This window comes from Rhea pennata, chromosome 19 (genome assembly GCF_028389875.1).
Source record: "Rhea pennata isolate bPtePen1 chromosome 19, bPtePen1.pri, whole genome shotgun sequence".
In the NCBI taxonomy this organism is placed as follows: Eukaryota; Metazoa; Chordata; class Aves; order Rheiformes; family Rheidae; genus Rhea; species Rhea pennata.
In genome coordinates, this window is record NC_084681.1 from 8,988,549 (window position 1) to 9,007,698 (window position 19,150).

Sequence of the window (19,150 nt, forward strand, 5' to 3'; positions counted from 1 at the left end):
AGCAACCACAGAGAAGGATGACCTAATTGGTAGTGAGGCAGCTCCCACTTCATGCTCTGAAATAGTACCTCAAAAGGGCAAAAAAGTTTTGAAGAAGAAAAGCTGCTCTAGTAGTATGAGATACAAATATGGAAAGAGTAACTCTGGAAAAATCCCCTGTTCTTAGAGTAGAGACTACAATTCTTTAATCCACTTAGCAGGCTGCTCAGCACTGTGATAGCTAACAAATATAGTTTGGAATCACACTTACTTCCTCCGTTATAAGAAAGCCATCATGACAGACTATGCCTAGACTAACAGATTTTACTAGCTGTTTGAATATGAATGATTTTAGTGCTCCCCTTTCAATACTTGCGTTCAACATATGTTTCCATAATTATGTGTTATGCTGCATTTAATGAACCTCTCTCTTTGGCAATAATATTACTATTCAAGATACTGTTATACTAGAAAAGAAAAGGTTAATGGGCATACATGCACTAATTTTGTGTCCTTCATCAAGAGAGGGATCCTTCAATTAACATATTCATTGAGGTTTGCCACAAAGAAATAGATTGGCCCTAGTTAAGAATAAATGATGAACTTTACAACGGCAAGAAGAGAAAAAGAGGAAAGAAGAGCTAGGTTGAGTCTCATATGCTGAAAATATACAGTATCAGCCCAATCTAGTTTAAGGAAGGACAACATTAAAGACACCACACCACTATAACATGAGCCCTGAGAGAACAGTGTTAGTTCCTCACAGGTAGAAAAGTGTGTTTCTAATATATTCATATATGGAGGAAACTGCCATGATACTACACTAAGAAGCACTCTGACAGCGTTTGAACTATCACAACTTTTCCTATTTAAGGACTCTCTAAAGCAAATCTTATACATGTACTCATTTTTCTTGTTAACATAAGTTGCAAGTGTATCATAGAAAAATCAAATCAACTTGTTTACAGTCTGCAATGTACAAGAATCATAAAATCAGTAAGGTTGGAAGGGACCTCTGGAGATCATCTAGTCCAACCTCCCTGCTCAGCGGGGTCACCTAGAGCATGTTAGACAGGGTTACATCCAGGCGGGCCTTGAAGATCTCCAGAGGAGACTCCACAACCTCTCTGGGCAACCTGTTCCAGTGCTCTGTCACTCTCACAGTGAAGAAATTCCCCCTCACCTTCAGGCAGAACTTCCTGTGCTTCAATTTCTGCCCATTGCCTCTTGTCCTGTCACATGGGACAACTGAAAAGAGTTTGTCCCTTTCCACTTGACACCCTCCCTTCAGGTACTTATCCACATTGATAAGATCCCCCCATAGTCTCCTCTTCCCCAGGCTGAAGAGGCCCAGCTCTCACAGCCGTTCCTCACAGGGCAGGTGCTCCAGCTCTCTGATCATCTTTGTAGCCCTATGCTGGACTCTCTCCAGTAGCTCCCTGTCTCTCTTGTACTGGGGAGCCCAGAACTGGACACAGTACTCGAGATGAGGCCTCACCAGGCTGAGCAGAGGGGCAGGATCACCTCCTTCGACCTGCTGGCAACAGTCTTCCTAATGCACCCCAGGAGACCATTGGCTTTCTTGGCCACAAGGGCACATTGCTGGCTCATGGTCATCTTGTCATCCACCAGCACTCCCAGGTCCTTCTCTGCAGGACTGCTCTCCAGAAGGTCAATCCCCAGCTTATACTGGTGCCTAGGGTTATTCCTCACTAGGTGCAGGACTCTGCACTTGCCCTTGTTGAACCTCATGAGGTTCCTCTCCACCTTTTTGGATTAGGACTACAATACAGCAGAAATAGTAACAGTTGCCATTAAAAGGTCAGTGTTCACCAGCTGTTCTAGCATAGCATCCGGATCTGAAAAACCACACTAATTTCCCACTAATTCTCCCACCTGGGAACCTATCACACTTAGGATTCTAATTTTAAACATAGCACTATAGTTAAGACTACAAGAAAACACTGGGTGAAGGACCAGGAAAACAATCATTATTCAGGGTCCAAGAAGTTTTTAATATAGTCCGTTCTAACAAGACTAGATGTCTTTACTACCTCACATCTGATGAGCAGCCCACATAAAATGAATTGGTTTCAGTACAGTTTGTAAAAGGTACTGATTTCCATACTCAGAAAAAAACCCAAATACAAAAGTCAAAAATCACTCACTATTATCGCTTCAAATAACTGATGAAAAAAGAATGGGATTGCAGACTTCCTCAATAATTTTCTGGGGGACTGTGAGGTGCTTTAGTGGGTCAGTGCATAGGGCTTTACCTCAGGCTGTAAATTGCATTTCCTTTTGAAGACCTGGCTGCACTGTTCCCTATGTCTTTCTTTTTTTAGGCACTTTGTTTCTTGGACACACTAACTTCTATAGCCTTATACTCAGGCATTACTTGGTCCTGAAAAACTGATCATACATGACCATACATGTTTATCAGAGAAACTATTTATCACTGTGCATGTCTGCTCTTTGAGTTAACATACATAAATCAGCTCCTCATTCCTATTTAAGTAGTGAACTTCCACAAGAATCTACAAGGAGCTCAGAACCAAAACATGTATGAGAAGCCTAGCTCTTTTGAAGATTTTGGCCTTGGTCCCTACTTGCTCATTAGCCTGGGCAATGCTTACTGACTCCCTAGATTCTTAGACAGTGAAGCTTTCTGTTCACCCTGTTTCTTTTTTCTCCCTCTTACTAACTCCACTGCACATTTTTGCCCCATTACTAAATTCTGTTGCATTACTGATTCCTCAGTGTTTTTTTCCCCAAAAACACAACATTGGGGGTGATCATTATTTATTTCCATGTAGAAACCAAATTAGTGTCTCTTTCCTACAAGGACTAAATTCTCACAAGATAAAGGAAGAGAATTAAAGTAATAAACTAGTATGTAATTATATATCACATTTCTTTGCAGAGCTTTCTAAACAGACAGTGGAAATCATCAGTACCTCTACATCATGTACGTTCTGACTTGTCAATGATACCATGTTTCTGAGCTTACCTTGTCGAGGAAGGTGGGGCGGTCCATGGAAGACTCTTTGGAGATTGGTGGTGGGCGGCAGCCAAGGGGTTTGGTGACCATTCCATTGTAGTCGGTCACTCCCATTCCACGCTTGTCCATTTCCACCTTCTTTTCCAGCAGAGCACCTTCACAGAAAGCAAGGGAAAATACACTGAAAAACAGAACTGATGCAAAGAGAGAGGATTTGCCAAAACTCTGAAAACCAAAATACACTGGAAACCATTTCTAGATTTGTTACAAGTCACTCCTGCTTAAACAGAAAACTACACATTTTGCCTCTGAAAGTACTAAAACCTACACACCCTTGCTGGTCTTGATAGTAACCCACAGAAGTGTCTTCCATACAGAGATGCAAAAACAACAAAAAACTACTTGAAAAATAAAGTTATCCAATTAAACTGGGTAAGATCAAACTCCAGAATCATGAATGTTTTCTGAGCTACATTAAAGAGAAAAACATTTAGTTACACAGCTACTTACTCATGGCCTGATCGAGATTCATATTGTTGCTCTTCAAGGCCTCTTCCGCTGGCTCTCTCTGTTAACAATATGGATTATGTTAAAAGAAAAAGTAACCACACTTATATGACTCCAAAGCAAATTGAGAAAACAGCTACCTCTCTTTAAATACTGGATTTAATATTGACTAAGTGGCGCAAATCTTGTTTATACATGTTTTTTCTGCTTTTATCAATTCCTACAAAGACCCAGTTGTTTCAGTTTGTCAAATAAGTAACAGTCATGAGAGGTCAAGTCATACGCATCTCTTATTAAATTACTTCCTATTTTCTGCAGTTAAATTAAGTATCACTACTATATGCCTCTCTTAGCAAATAAACAAATAAATTTAAAAAAATCCATCACACAGCTATACTTTAATTCCATCTGTTTAATAAGGAAATGGGGTACAGAAAAATTAGTACTGAAGTTCAAAGTAATACCTGTTGTTGTAAAATTCAAAACTTCAGAAGTTCTACGAATGTCATCAAGTTGAGTATACTAGCAAGTAATCTCAAAGAGCTTTGCATTAACTTATGGTAGGTTTCTGAAATTAGGGAAAACGTCTACATGCAGATAACAGAACTAATTACCTGAAAAGAGGAAGACTAATTTTTTTTTTTTTTTTGTAGCTACAGTCTGAAACATCAGAAACAGAACTACAAGCTACAGAAGCAAAGCCACATATATGCTAAAATGCCAACACTACTCACAGGGAAGCCCATGTCTGTGAGCTGTTTTATCAGACGGTTCATGATCCAGGCCTCATCTTGCTTGCTAGATGTCTTCATGCCCTGAGAAAGTAAGTGGGAAACTCCATTAACTCGTTTCTATAAGCAAATTAACTCATTTCTATAAGCAAACTGCTGACATGTAAATCAAATACATGACCCGTTTTTCCTCTTAATAATACACACTACTATAAGCTCTGTTAGTACAGATATTTATAATGTATACAGGAACAATACAAACAAAATATCTGAGATTCTCTTCCCCCACAGAGCATAAAAATTTGGTCTTGGTTGAACAGCTGTTGAATGCACTATTCGCTATTTGATTCGCTGACCAATGAATTAAAGCTACCTTTTAATATTTGCATCTTTACTCTTGGAAGAAAAACATGATTAAATACAAAAATTCTACAATTCCTGAAAAGCATTCCCCAAAAATGACTTGCAACCTGAAAGGTAAGAATGTTACGTTATCCAGTATATTTTCTTAAAAACAAACTGGAATGCCTAGACGAACATCTTTAGAAGAGCTTTGTATAGCTTTTCTCTTGCAAAATCCTTAAAAAAGTACTCAGAAATAACCAAGAGACAAGTGCGCATTTGTTTTCGGGTGCTGACAGTACGGAAAAGCAGACTTACTTGATCAAATCACTGGCCTAATTACGACAGCTAATGGAATAACAAACTAACTGGCTAAATGTAATCCTAACTCCTTTAAACTACGGGCTGGTCTTTTCCTGAAATAAAGACTCTGTTCAACAGGAAACACCCTAACACAATTGCACTTGTTCTTGATCCAGTGTGGCATTAATACAAATTTACCTTGTTCTCAGAACAGTGCACACCTTAGAATTACCCACTTGCTGACCACTTCATCACAGACTAGTTTGCTTTTCTGTCCCCACAGAAAGTGTCCGAAAGCCCTCCCTATGCTTCTTCTGTTTGCTTCTGTTAATATGTTATTATTTCTTCAGAATACATGGAAGCTTATAAAACTTAAAGAAAGCCAAAACAACAAGAAACCCCCTAAAGCATCTGACATGCTGAAGTCATCTGCTTCCTCTTTCACCTGGAAACGTGGCAGGCTACGCTTGAATCATCTGTTACTGGAACCGCCTGGTGATGTTTGTGTTCAGGTGTCAGAGGCCTAATTTAAGACTTCAGGCATAATGTCTATGTTGGGCCTAATAAGAAGCAGCTTTTACTTGACTTGCTGGCAAAATGGTACATAAATCCACTTCCCACTATCACCAGGTTCATTTTCACCATTCATAAGGGAACGGAATTTCATCGAGTCCAAAGTAGTAACACTAGCAGGAAAATCTGTAACAGCTGATGCTAGAAATGCTGCACTGTAACTCTACTGATTTCTAGAGACTTATTTTTGTCCTACCTTTTGAAGTCCTTTCTTTGGGGCATTCCCCCAGGAATTGCAGGAGGAGCTGCTCTCTTGAGAAGCAGTATTATTCCACATATCTCCTTCTTCATCTTCCCACTGACTAGTACTGAGATTCACTTCATCCCCACCACTGCCCCAGCCTTCTTGCATAGATTTTGAAGCTGGAGGGAGAGGAAAGAGGGAGAAGAAAACCAGATCACTCCACCTGCGGCAAATCTTACAGTAGCATCCATTTATGCCATATCCGGTAGGTTAACATTTGGATATTTTTAAGAGATAGAAAAGTTCATCAAAGCAGCTTATTTGGCATTAAACTGTAAGGACTCCTACTTTGAAGCTAGCAAAAAAGAAAAGTACTCTAAAAAACTGTCACAGAAGAAAAAATCCAGCAACAGCAGGTCTTCCTTCTCCTGCAGGAATAAGTTCTGTGGCCATTCAAGCCTCCTGAGGAGCGAGCCACCAGCAGTACGACCACACACTGATGACATTCATTTCTGCTTTCACTGTATCTCACCATTTTAGCTGCCATATTGTTCCTGATGAGCAAACCTGAATTTCAAGGCTACTAGCAGTCAGAAGCAAACTTGTTCAGACCTCAGAAGGAGGGGCTCTGAAGGGCGTAAGTGGGCTAACATTAACCGAAGAGGTTTTGTCGCCTCATTCTGTCCTGTTCAAAGGCTGCACAACACCTTTTAAGACCTCTCACTCCTCTTTTCGCGTTTTCGGGGACTACATAGTTCTCTCTCATTATCGTATTTTGCAAAAGTAGAGCTTAAAGATCACCACAGCCAAAACAGACTTCCAAAAAGCACCGTAGCCTCCAGGGTATTGGGAGGTGGAAGGTTTTCACTGAGCGGTACTCGTAAGGAGTCTTAAAGCAGTAAGTAGTTTGGGATGTTCCTCAATCTGAAAACAATTTTAATAGCTGAAGAAAACATCCACTTCCCTCAGTTTCACAGAACAGTGAAGTTTTGACTAGTCATTCTGAAGTGTTTCTTTTCCTACCAAAATCTGTCCTATCCTGCTGAGTTCAGTTACTTCTCATCCTGATGTTTCTTCTCCTACCAAAATCTGTCCTATCCTGCTGAGTTCAGTTACTTCTCATCCTGATAGTGGTTTCTTTTAAGAACCTAGGGATAAAACGCTGTTCACATTTTCTGTAGTTTCGTGGTTTCCCATACCTTTGCAATTTATAAGGTACTGCTTTCAAATGCACTGCACTCATATTTTTAAATGTGTTACTATAAGAGAGTATCTAGAGTCTTCAAGTTTTGAGACAGTTTCTGGACTTTTTTGCAAACGGACCGATTAAGACAGCCTTCTGATTTAACTGCACAGAAAATCAGAAGAAAGAAGTGCTGTTTAAAACTACCGGTAGAAGCAAACACATTCCCCCTTATTTCCGTGACTACTCATCATAGCGACATGCGCGCAGGTACCTGGTTTGCACAGTGCTGGGGCAGCAGCTGGAGCGGCTGTTCTTCCGTACGTCCCTGCCGGCTCGGCAGGATTATCTCCCCACCCCGTACCACTGCTGGGGGGCTTCCCCCACGCCGAAGTGCCATTATCAACTGCAGCAGAAGGGGAGGACGGCTCTCCCCAAGAAGCTTCGGTCTTCGTGTGGACAGTAGGCATTTCGCCCCAGCCTGCTGAAGCAAGGAAGAAGGAAAGGTTTCTTTTCTTGATCATTTTGAAGACAGATGGTTTATTAGTCAGGGAAGAGCAGGAAGTAGACCCAGTGACTCTAATTAAGCTTATTAAAACAAACAAAGAAAAACTCTAGATTTGGACTCGAAAGTCTTTTTCTTAATCAAATATTGGTGCATGGTTGTTAAGATACAGATCATATTTCAACATGGTTGTAAGCACGCTGTAGTGTAAGTACCAGATCTCGTCTGAAGGGAGCAGTTGTTTCAAAAGTCACTTCTCAGAGCAGACCAAACAGGGATGACCTGTGCCAGCCACCACTCTGCTAGGACCACACAGCCAGCAATGCGAGCACCGATGAGACCAAGAGCCGTACTTGAGTTGGACCTTGCTTAAACGAAGGACTTTAAGCAATTTTAATGCCTCTTTAACCATTTACAAATTACCAAATCTCTTTTCTCATGCCCTATGAGTAAGTTAGATATCTATGTTACCACCTTAAGCATTCCTTAATTACATACGTTGAAATTCGTCTTTAAACTTTTTATTAAAGGTTCATGGTTGAGTGTTCCCTACATACCCCTTCATCTACATTACTGTCCATATGGTTTTACAGCCCAATTAGACGTGAGCGCAATCAAGACCCACAGCACAAACACGAGGAATGGCGGAGAGAAGCCACCGTTTTCCAACAGAGTATTATTTTAACTCGTTGAAAGATGTAAGCTACCATAAAGAAATGCCGTTAGCCGGGCTTGAATCTAATGTGCTTAAATCCATACGGCACTGATTTTATTCCTGAAGTTGAATATACCAAGACCTGTCATGTAGTTTTTGAGCCCTAAAGAGCAACATGGAGTGATACAGAAAAAGCTTAAATTGCATTTTAAATTAAAATTACTTCTAAAAAAGTTTCTTTTGAAGTTACTTGCTTTTTTCTTTCTTTTCTTTTCTTTTCTTTCTTTTTTTTTTTTACACATAGAAGTTCAGCATTTTTGTCGAATGTCAGCACTTCAGAAAAAGCTTCTCCCCCAAACAATACATAGACAGAACAGCTTCCTACTTTCATGGAAGATCAGTTTGTTTTAGCACATTTTCCAGAAAGACAGATTTTGATCATACATGGATTTCAAACTACTTCTAAAAATACACAAATAAGTCATCCATAACAGGCAAGAAAACAAAGTTCTTGCATTCACCTCATTTCTGCACCAACAGATATCCAAAAAAAGGTGGATAACAACAAGGAAATCATTTAAGTAAATGGACTAAGCAATAGCGCGTCATCAAGCAACATGTTTATGTTTAAGTCACTGCAGGACTTACTGATTTCAACAAAAATTCTGCTACTAGAAGCTGCAGGCAATGTACACCACCACCACCATTTTGAACACTAGTTAGCAAACAGTAGAAAAAATTCCTTTCAAAGAGAGGGATTGATATCCGTTCACCACTTTAACGTTACTGTATTATATATTTATTTCAGGTTCCATTTCTTAAAGCAACTGCAGTTCTCTTAGGTAACAGTAAAACTGTGCATGACAAAATGCAGTCAAATTAAGCCTACATGTTCAAGAACACATATAAAGCTCCTTTACTACCAGCAAGCTTTCCAGTAAATACTCCTGATAAAAAAAAAAAAAAAAAAAAAAAAAAAAAGATTCATTGTCTCTCAGGCAATGCACCTCTCAATCTGAGTTATGGTAATAATAATAATAAACCCCACTTCCCTACGAATTTGTAAATACTTTCAAATTTGAAACAAAAATGCTGTGTTCCAAGCTTTATCAACCAAACTTGAATTTCTGGTTAATTTTAAGGTGTATACAAAAGATAGCCATATACATGCACACACGTGTATATATATGTTTATGTGTATATGTGTGTGCGTGTGTGTATATGTATATACATAACTGCACCACTGCTTAACACAATAATTTTCATGGTGTTTTGCCTAAAATCCTCACTGAAGTTTGCTGCTTGCATCTTTTATGTTAACTCATTTAAGTGATGCTATTTTAATTTCTTTCTCACTATTCAGGAGGCAACCTTGTCAGACAACTGTCCGTATTTATTTTAATTATACTGGCATCTGAAGGAGATTAACTGCACACAAATGAAACAAAAAACCAAAGCATCTCTGAAGTACCGACCAGAATGCAAAAGCAGAGAGGGCAGAATAGTAGTATTTCTCTGCATTCATGCAAGATATACTGGCAACTGTTAAGTACTCATAAAATCAACCTTAAAACATCCTTCATATGCTGAAGTGGCAAAGTGTACTAGTCTATGGAATAAAAAAATCCAAGGAATTGGACCACTTGTTACTGTAAATTCAATAGTTATTTTTGCCTTAAGTGTGCTGAACAGTAAATATTAAGGGATTACAAACAGTGAGATAGCTTTTGCTAAGATAATACTTGTAAGTACATAATGCATTAAAATAAACATTTTCAAAAGAATCTTGACAGATGAAATTAAATCCAGGAAATTAGTTACTAAAAACAGAAGGCTACTGCAGAAATAGTTTATATACTGCAAAATCTAACCTCCAAACTCTACAGTATTTATCAATTATGAATCTGATTTTCTCCTTCTGGATAAGCACCTGCTTTCTTAATGTTATTACTTCTGTGCCACCTTTTTATGACTCCACAGGACTAGCTCCATTTTAGGAACTTAAAAGGCAGATAAGGTTACACTTGCAAATGCTGCAGGTAGCAGGAAATATATTTGCTTTGCAATCTCCAGAAGAGTTTTTTTTTTGTTTGTTTTTTTTTTTTTTTTTTTTTTTTTTTTTTTTTTTTTTTTTTTTAAAGCCTTGTCCTTGATTTTTAACATGACCTAGGAAGATCTGTCTTTCAGACACAGGTGGATGTCAGCCCAGTGCAAACAGCGTGCCTCTGGCAGTGTGATGCTTTCCAATGCTCGCGATAAAGGCAGCTTGCAAACTACGTTACAGTCGAATGAATGCAAGGAACCACTTTTAAAGTTTCTTTGTGCAGCTGTTTGGAAGGAAAACAGCTTCAGAGCAGCCTGAAATCTGAAAGAGTCATTGTTTTTTGAAAATTCTGCTCAGAGAAAATTTGTGATTTTCTGTATGAAAAAAAAATGTATCCGGACTTTCCTGAGAAAAAGCTCCATGCTTTAAAAAAACCCAACAGATCTGGATGAATGTTGCTTTTAAACAGAGTAAGCTCTGTTAAAGGGTTCTGTGGCAGGAGCGCAAGGTTTTAATACTGAAATGTTCAAACAGTCAGAATTGCAAGAAACAAAAAGATCACAGTGAGTAACAAATATGGACACATTGGCAGTTTGTTTTATAGAAAAAAAAATACATAATTAACATTGGGCCCCAGCCAACAGGAAATCCTCAAAGGAAAGTGAAATGTTAACTAAGCTATGGCAGGATACAGTTGTTTTCCCTCAAAATAACTCTATAGCCATTTGGATGACAGAAATTGTTTTCCTTGAAGTTGTTTGGTCTGTGATAAACACCAGACTACAGTACAGGCAATCCAAAATATTAGAACTTTGTGTAGATGAAAAAGGAAGAGATTCTGCAGTAAAATGAGATAACTGAATATTCACTACTTAGTCTAAGAATAATGGAAAAGAAATAAGCTGTAGGAGTGTGTATGGAGGGGGGAAGTTTTATGTTTTCAAGTGTCACCCATGAGCCTTGATCTTTCATGTCTTAATTTTCTGAAAGGGTTTCGTCTCCATGCAGTGGAGCTCAGGACCTTCTCACGCTGCTCAGCACCAGGAGAGCCGGCAGGTCTGCACAGTCCGTTCTTACGGATCTGGCTTTCAGCAGTGACACCACCCTGCAGCCGAAGTAGAGGAGAGGTTTCGCAGAATCACCTTGCATCACTCACTCGTTTGAGGGCTGAGTACACTCTACGGCCTCTTAGGTTTTCCCATGCGTATCCTAAAGGAGCTGCAAATTGATCTGGTTTCAAATCTACTCTAATGCAAACTCAAGGTATGGAAAAATGCATCACTCCTGCCTTCTCTGCTTCATGCATATGACACATTATGAATGATATATCAGTTGCCACCAAGACAATGGTGTAAGATGTTAAAAGATAAAGCAAGAAGAGGACTTCAGAGCTTTCAGAATTCAGAACTGGCTCAGAGTTTTAAAATTTCAATTGTTTACTCTCTAGGAACTCCAGAGACTTTAATTCTTAATATAAAATCTCCATTATCTTTTGTTACTTTTGTATTATCTTTCAGAGGCAAACCCGACTACTGGAATCCTGCTGGTCTCCACCTATCCCATATGAGAGGAAGAATAACATGCCCACTTCTGAGCATCTGGAAAAAAGCTCTGTGGCTCTTCAGGATTTAACAGTCTCTCTCCTGCTCATCCCCTTGTTTGAAAAACCTCTTCCTGGTCCTCATTCTCCTCGTATGAAATTTGGAGTCAGGAGTGCTAGTAAGAATTATGCATGAGTAATTTCGGTTAAAATCTAATCTAAACCAATACCACTAGCTCTTTGCTTGTCTTTCCAAATAACTCAGCAGTGGTTTGGGAGGAAGTCTCCAAAACCAGAAAGGAGTACATCTATCACATTAGCTACCACACGCTGGTTTTTTTACAACACAAAATCTTTGGAGCATTTTCATCAAGCGTGTACCAACATCTGTTTTCCATCACTAGGTTTTAAATTCTGTATTCAAGGAATTTTGAGAACTTCTGGGGATGGGTGACATGACCATATACTCAAATAGCATGACCATAACTTGCCCTTCATTTCTAAATTAACGTAGTATAAACTTAAAACTCAAAAGGGGATTGCTGCTCCTTGGTGAATAGTTAACTAGTGATGCATAGCAACATGAAAATCCATCGCTTTGCTTCGAGCATGCATGTGCCATCTTACAACCGCACCACAGGCTTCCCTACTAGGCCCAGGGAGAGAATCCAGCATTTGCTATTCTGGATGTTCCCTGAATAACGATAAACGATTGCAAGGCACATCGTGATCCATGCAAGAAGTTAATCTGCCAATGTTAACACCTTAGTTCAACAGCTGGAAGATTTTACACGAGCACTTAGCAGTGCCGTACTGCTCAACCTTTAATTATACGTAACTGTACATTTTCCACAAAATTAATTGTGCATGAAAATGAACTGTTGGATGAAATTTGGTTGTGGATTACAGGAGCGTGCTGGCTACAGGATCCTTGTCTCACTTACTGTACAAGTTGGAAATGTGTAGCTGATGGAACAGGGAATTGCAGTAGGAAAAAACAGGGTTAAATGGTACTCCAACATATCGTAAGTTTGCATCATAGAAATGCCTCTGATTGATTACTTCAGCTTCATTTTTAGGTGTCCCAGATGAGATATTATTTATAAATGCTTTTAAGTCTGTGTAAATTCTGAAAAAAGGTAAACATACTTACAACATATATTGTTGTAAAGCTGCTATGTGCTATATACAATATTAAAATCAAATCTTACACACTTTGAGTTGAGAAATTAACAGGATCAATTACATTTTCTGCTCTCCATGTGTAAGGTAAGCATTAAGACTAGTCCTTACCAGGTATAGTCAAAAGTAAAGACTGCCATAATACATAAAGGCATGGAGGACAAGCCCTAGCTTTCATCAATTTGCAGATCAAATGACAGTTCTTTAAAACATTTCTACATGTGTGGCCTTTATAGTTGTACATATGTGCACATCTATGAGTGTATGTAAGCAAGAATACGCACAGATAGCCTAACTTACGCAGGCTTGATTGCAATAGATTTTAAGACTAGTATCAAATAGTACTTTAATTTGTCCTCATTATTATTATTGTTCAATTTATCCTCTTTCTTGCCTGTTATCCTAAGTTTACTTTGGGGTTGTTTTCGTTTTAATTCCTTAGAATCTTCCTAATGAACTTTTTTGCAAGATAATACTGTCATTTTAGCATGGTCATGGGACATCTTGGGTAGGTCACTGCAAATTACTAAGCAGCTCTCTGACTGTACCAGTAGATTACTACGAAGGAACCCTGCCTTCCCAGCTGTGCTGTGGTCTATTTCCAGAGGCATAGTGTAGATTAAGACCAATTTTTAAATGCCATTTTCAAAATCTGAAGGATTCCAAACACTAAAATTTCCTCTGCAAGGTGTTAAGGTTATTTGGATATCATTAACAATACATCATTGTAGGTGAACAGTTTTACAAGCATAGACGTAATCATCCAAAAATCAGCTTAACGTAAAAAAAAGAAAAAGAAAAAAACCCCAAATTCTTCAGTAACAGCCATCTTCAATATATTTCAGAAGAAATTTCAATCATGTATTTAATGGGCGAAGTTTTAAACAGAAGTGAAGTAAGTTTAAGGCTAACTAAGAATTACTGTCAAATATGTTGGACTGACCACTTTGGAACTTCTGTAAAGAGTTCTCCTTCTAGATCACACGTTATTGTATTAAAATGGATACCCTCAACTGTTAAACTACAGAACCAAAGCAGGCACCATAAGACTATTTTTATAAAGATATTACATTAAGTCTGAATTATTTCAAAAATTATTTCAAAAATTTTCTCAGAAGGAGAAGAAATGACAGAAATGAAGACGTCAAAACACATCTCACCTGGAGATAAGCACAGCGAAAAAGTCAGTATTTGGCCATGACCAAGACAACCCCAAAACTTGGGAGAAAACATCAGATGGAGGAATTGCAAACAAAACTGCAAGATTAGATTTCCTTCGAGAAGCCTGTGGGTCGTTCTATAAAACAGGGCTTCCAGTAACTACTGTTTAACCACCTCCATTCTCTCAAAGTGTTTTTCTCCTTCCCCCTCATTTTTATTCCTTCTAGCTTGCCTACAACAGTACCTTATCTTTAAATTAAAAAAAAAACTATTTTTTTTCAGACACATAATGCCTAAAAGCCTGTAATTAGAACTCAAGTCATGTCAGAATACATTTTCCGAGTCACCCTGAACACTGACATATTTAACCAATCCAATTTTATGAGAATCACACAGAAGTCCAGGATACTATCCATGTTTGAGACCTGAAGCATGGATAAAAACCATTTCTATAAAAGATGACAAACAGAAGACACAGAAACAGCAACAGCCTAGACTCACGCAACTGTTAAAAAAAAAAAAAAAAAAAAAAAGAAGTGTCTGTTGCCAAGAGATACAGTTTGTAGAAAAGAAACAGATGTGCAGTGTCTAAACAAGAACAAAGACTGAAAAATAGAAACAGAAAACAAAGTAAGGAAAAAAGGTTAGCAAAAAACCCCAACCCTCCAATCCTTTAATGAAAAGCTGCTGCTAAAACAAGGTATCGTCTTACTGCAGAAGACCTGAAGAAAAAAACACAGACCAAGAATCCAAGAATCTTGCATTTTCTTAATCGGATTTTTTTAAAAGCTTTTTCTGCATTCATTGTGCAGCCAGCAAAATTCCTTTCGAGCCTTACTACTACTACTATTTTTAAAATCTATTGCAAAAACTGCATGCAAGTGCAGTCAGCTGATCTCACTTTGGGTGAGCAGTTTCCTAGACCTGTGCAAGCATGTCTGAGTTATTCTCAGATACATCACTTCAGCACTGATGAAAGGCTCATGCAGGCCAAGAGAGTACAGGAGAAAATAACACCATGCCCGTACAAGGGCCAAACGCCTTCCTTGTAATTCTTTCTGGATTTTTATTTTATTTTATTTTTATTGCTTAGAATTCAGGAGAATAAATATGGAAGTTTATATGTCAGGTTCTACAGGTCTCGTCAAGACAAGAAGTTAATCCTACTTCAAGGTAAATGAATAAATCTCTTAAATAATGAATTAATGACTTAATGTGATGAATAATTAATGAATTATTCATTAATGAATAATGAATCTGCATCTTTCACGTGCAACTGATGAAGTTAGTTAACATTCAGCATTATTGGTATTGGCCTAATATGTCCTAATTTGTACACCTTCAAGTATACTGCCTTAGTTAACGAAATGAAATTAAAAGGCCTACCTGCTCTACCTTGAAACTTATTCTCAGGTGAGAACTTGACAAATGGAGGACAGCGTATTCAAAGATACAGATGTGAAGATTTCCCTCTATAAGTTCAGTGCCCCAGGTGGCCCCACTTGGCTTGCTGAGCTTGAGCAATGCTGACTTCTGTTTTAAGAGGAGATCTTGCCTTACCAATCTCCTAAAACCTCCCTTAAACGTTAAATGTCCCTTTTTTGTATCAGAATGCCATTAGCTTCTCTGGGGATTTCACAGCATGTCCTCCAGACCAGCAAGAGTTCAACTGGTAAACAGACCAAGTGAGGACTTCTGGAGGAAGAACAAATTAGCTGCTTTATAGGTGCTCTGTAACACAATTGATCAAATAATTTAAGTTCCCAGGTTCTATATCCGTTTGAAAACTTGAGTAAATTGTTAAGCTACATTCAAAAGTGAATGAAGGGAAAATACCAAGCAGATCTGACATTTTTTTAACCACTGTTAATAATTCTCTTCACGTATTCAAAAGTTGCTCTTCCCTATTAAAAAGCTACATGCTTATTCCTCAAAAAAAAGATGGGCAACGTGAAAACTAGACTTAAATTCTTTGCATTTTACCTCTGCTTAAAAGGCAAATAAAATGATTTTCATACCTGGACCAAGCAGCGGGGACCGGTTCGGCTGGGCACTTGACTGGTGTGATGGCTGAGATTCAACCATATTTGTGTTGATAATGGTGCTAGTGGTGGTGGTATTGGTTGTGGTACTGCTCTGAATTATAGGATTATTTCTATCCCACATGTTTACAGTCTTGTTGTTGTTGTAATTTGGGTCGCCCCAAGCTGAGGTACCATCATCGATTTCCATCTTGCGGCGAATGGACGGTGGAGATGGCTCTTCCCAGCCAGTTGCCTCACAGTTCTCTTTTTGTTTGGCTGGCACTGGCCCACCAACCCACCCCGACCCCGTCTGTTTGACAGAAGCAGCTCCTCCCCAGTTACTCACATTGCTGTCCTGGGGTTTATTAGCCCAATTTTGTTGGGGGCCTGGTTTTAAAGATTCGCCCCAACTTGTACCTGTATTAGCCTTGTTGTTTGTGCCATTTCCCCACCCACTGGTCCCAGACCTTGTGGAATCATTCCAACCAGATCCTGATCTACTGTCAGAATCCCATCCAGATCCATTCTTCTTCCCATCACCCAAGTGTCCAGGAACAGATGATGAATCTGCCCAATCTCCACCTCCCGAAGTCCAGCTTGGATTTGATTTCTGTCCATCTCCCCAGTTTTGAGATTTGGGTTTCTGAGGTTCACCCCAGGTAGGTGATTTGTCCTCCTGATTTGCGGTCCCACTCCAAGCGTGGCCGCTTTTGGCAGCAGCAGCATTATTAACAGTAGTAGAGCTTGCTGACTCTCCCCATCCCCCTGGGCCATTTGGTGCTTTGTTGTTACTGTCTCCCCAACCTGTATTTGTTGGAACAGCTGCAGGTGGAGAGTTGACCCACCCAGATACTGAAGAGGTATTTGTACTGTTCATGATGGACCCATCGTTCTTCCCCCCTGAGTTTGAAGATTGAGTAGCTGCACAACCCCAGGCCTCTGTTCCATTGTCATTCTTTCGTTCAGACCTTGGGGACTCTTCAAATTCCCAGGCAGTGTTTTGCTTTACAGGGGTCTGTCCCCACCCTGTATTGGACAGGACCCTGGGGTCAAGGTCATTTCTTGGCAACTGAACTTGCCCTTGGTCTATCATCCCTTTGTCTCTCCTCCTGCCTTCTCCAGCCCCCTCCCTCCCGGTACTGCCTTCATTTTGACTTCCACCGCTGTCATTACTTCCTTCGCTAGCTGTGGTGCCAGATGCTGCAGCTTTGGCCCAAGAGTTCATTTGTTCATTGCCCTGCTGCATGGCAGGATTCGGACTGGTAACACTAGAGCTATCCCACCCTGTTGATCCTTTCCCATTGATGTCATTATTGGAATGCTGGTTTGAGGGCTTGCCCCATTCACCATTTACACCATTGCTAGTGTTACGGTTGGGGTGGCCCCAAGCTCCAGAATGCATACTACCAACACCACTGTTGCCACTGCCCCTGCCCCATGCTAGTACCCCAGGACCAGAGGGAGGCCCCGAATCCCATGCACTTGCTCCGTTTCCTTCCTTTTGCACAGCACTGCTGGATCCATTTTGTTTAGCACTTAATGCTGAGTTCACAGTGTCTCCATTCCCCTGACTGAACCCAGAATTGCTGTTTCCTGTGGCAGGATTACCTGGGGACATCCCCCACACTGAACTGCCCATTCCTTCACCATTGCCCCCACTGACTTGAGAAACTGATGTTCCATTAGCACCAGGAAGGCCTTGCAGGTGGGGCGGGATGATGGCCCCCATACCAACAGCCATGCCCCAGTTCGGCAGTCCATTTGTCTGCATTGCATTGATAGGGTTTGGTGAAGAGTTCATGGGGTTAGTGTTATTTGGTCCATCAGTGTTAAGGTTCTGAGGTTGTACGCTGAAAGACACATTCTGAGAAGTGGACGTTTGTGGTTCTGTGCTCTCTTGCGGCAGCAAGTTTCCCCAGGCACCTAAGGTGCCTGTCGGGTTCCCATTCTGGTTGCCCATGTTCTGACCTATGGCACTGACTGGACTGCAAATACTGGAAGGGTTGCCTGCTCCCACAGTTCCTTCATGTCCAAGTACAGGCCAGGCAGCTGGATTGGCATTAGGGTTAAGGTTAAGATTAATGCCAGCATTTGAGTTGGAAGCACCCCAGCAGTTTTGACTTCTACCATCTCCAATCATGTTGTCCATCTTTCCATCCCCACCGCTGGCAGAGCAGTGAGCTAGGCCAGAGCTAGAGCCTGCAGCCACACCCCACACTCTGGCTGAGTTTCCATTACCATTTGCTCCACCAGCTCCAAGGGCACTCTGGTTAGAAGTGCTTTGGACGAGTGCTCCATTGGCGCCATTATTGCCATTAGTTTTCTTTGTATGTCCAGTGAAGTTGCCTTGGGCACTCCCTGTAGCCATGCTACTGTTCTCTGAGCCACAGTTGGAGGCAGAGTCAGTGTCTGTAGTACATTCTGAGGCAGATTCAGTCTCAGCTCCTGTAATGGAAGGCCACGCTTCCTTGTCAGTCCTGTCTATTATCACTTTATCCCAGCTGCAGTTGCCGTCACTCCGGAAAGTGGGCTGCTGTCCCCAGTGGGAATTCTCATAATGGTCTCCCAATCCACTGTGACTGAGATCTGAAAGGATGCAACAAGGTTAAAAATGAGTCCACTGTTCCAAGCAGTATGAAAGTACCCTATGAAGTCCTACTGTACATTCTAACACTGCACTCAAAGTTCAACTCTGAATTATGCTCAAAAAATGTGGAGTACCTTTTTTGAAGCAATACAGTAGCTTTCTTCACAACAGTAAAGCTCTGTTTTCATATTTATGTTTTTTAATCTGACCAAACTCTCAATTAAAATAATGAAAGCATTCTGGTTTAGGACAGAGCAACAAAAGTATTTTGCATTCCTTGAAACACCAGTAAAAACAATAAACAGGTAATAAATATAGATAGCAAATACAGTAATCGACAGGAAAAAAATCTAAAAAACAAAACTGAAAAAATGCTTTAGGAGATCTTTAGGAAAGGAGACTCTTATCATTTATTTTGACTCAATCAATTCTCATTCTTCAGAAAACTACCATAAAACATTATCCAATAAAAAATTTAAAATGTCCACCTGCCATTACTTATTCCATACACAATCACATCACCACAACTAGTTCATGCTTTCTTTAGGTTTTTCTCAATCCTACCTGTACGTACAAAACCAAATATTGACAGCTGTCTTCAGTATTCTGTGTTAATTATACATTTAAACATCATTAGTCTAACTTACTT

General features: G+C 39.9%; 1 protein-coding gene across 7 annotated transcripts in view; it reads right to left on the bottom strand.

Moving 5' to 3' along the window:
- Nucleotides 1–19,150, bottom strand: part of TNRC6C (trinucleotide repeat containing adaptor 6C) — a 109,638-nt gene that overhangs the window by 23,593 nt on the left and 66,895 nt on the right. For 6 of the 7 annotated variants that reach the window (XM_062592083.1, XM_062592082.1, XM_062592080.1 and 3 more), the window contains 6 exons: nucleotides 15,909–18,500; nucleotides 7,078–7,287; nucleotides 5,633–5,799; nucleotides 4,222–4,302; nucleotides 3,491–3,548; nucleotides 2,990–3,135 (listed from right to left, as the gene is read on the bottom strand). In XM_062592083.1, coding sequence (XP_062448067.1) covers nucleotides 2,990–3,135; nucleotides 3,491–3,548; nucleotides 4,222–4,302; nucleotides 5,633–5,799; nucleotides 7,078–7,287; nucleotides 15,909–18,500 — 3,254 coding nt within the window. The remainder of the gene's footprint in view (nucleotides 1–2,989; nucleotides 3,136–3,490; nucleotides 3,549–4,221; nucleotides 4,303–5,632; nucleotides 5,800–7,077; nucleotides 7,288–15,908; nucleotides 18,501–19,150) is intronic. The other variant, XM_062592079.1, reaches the window with a different exon arrangement.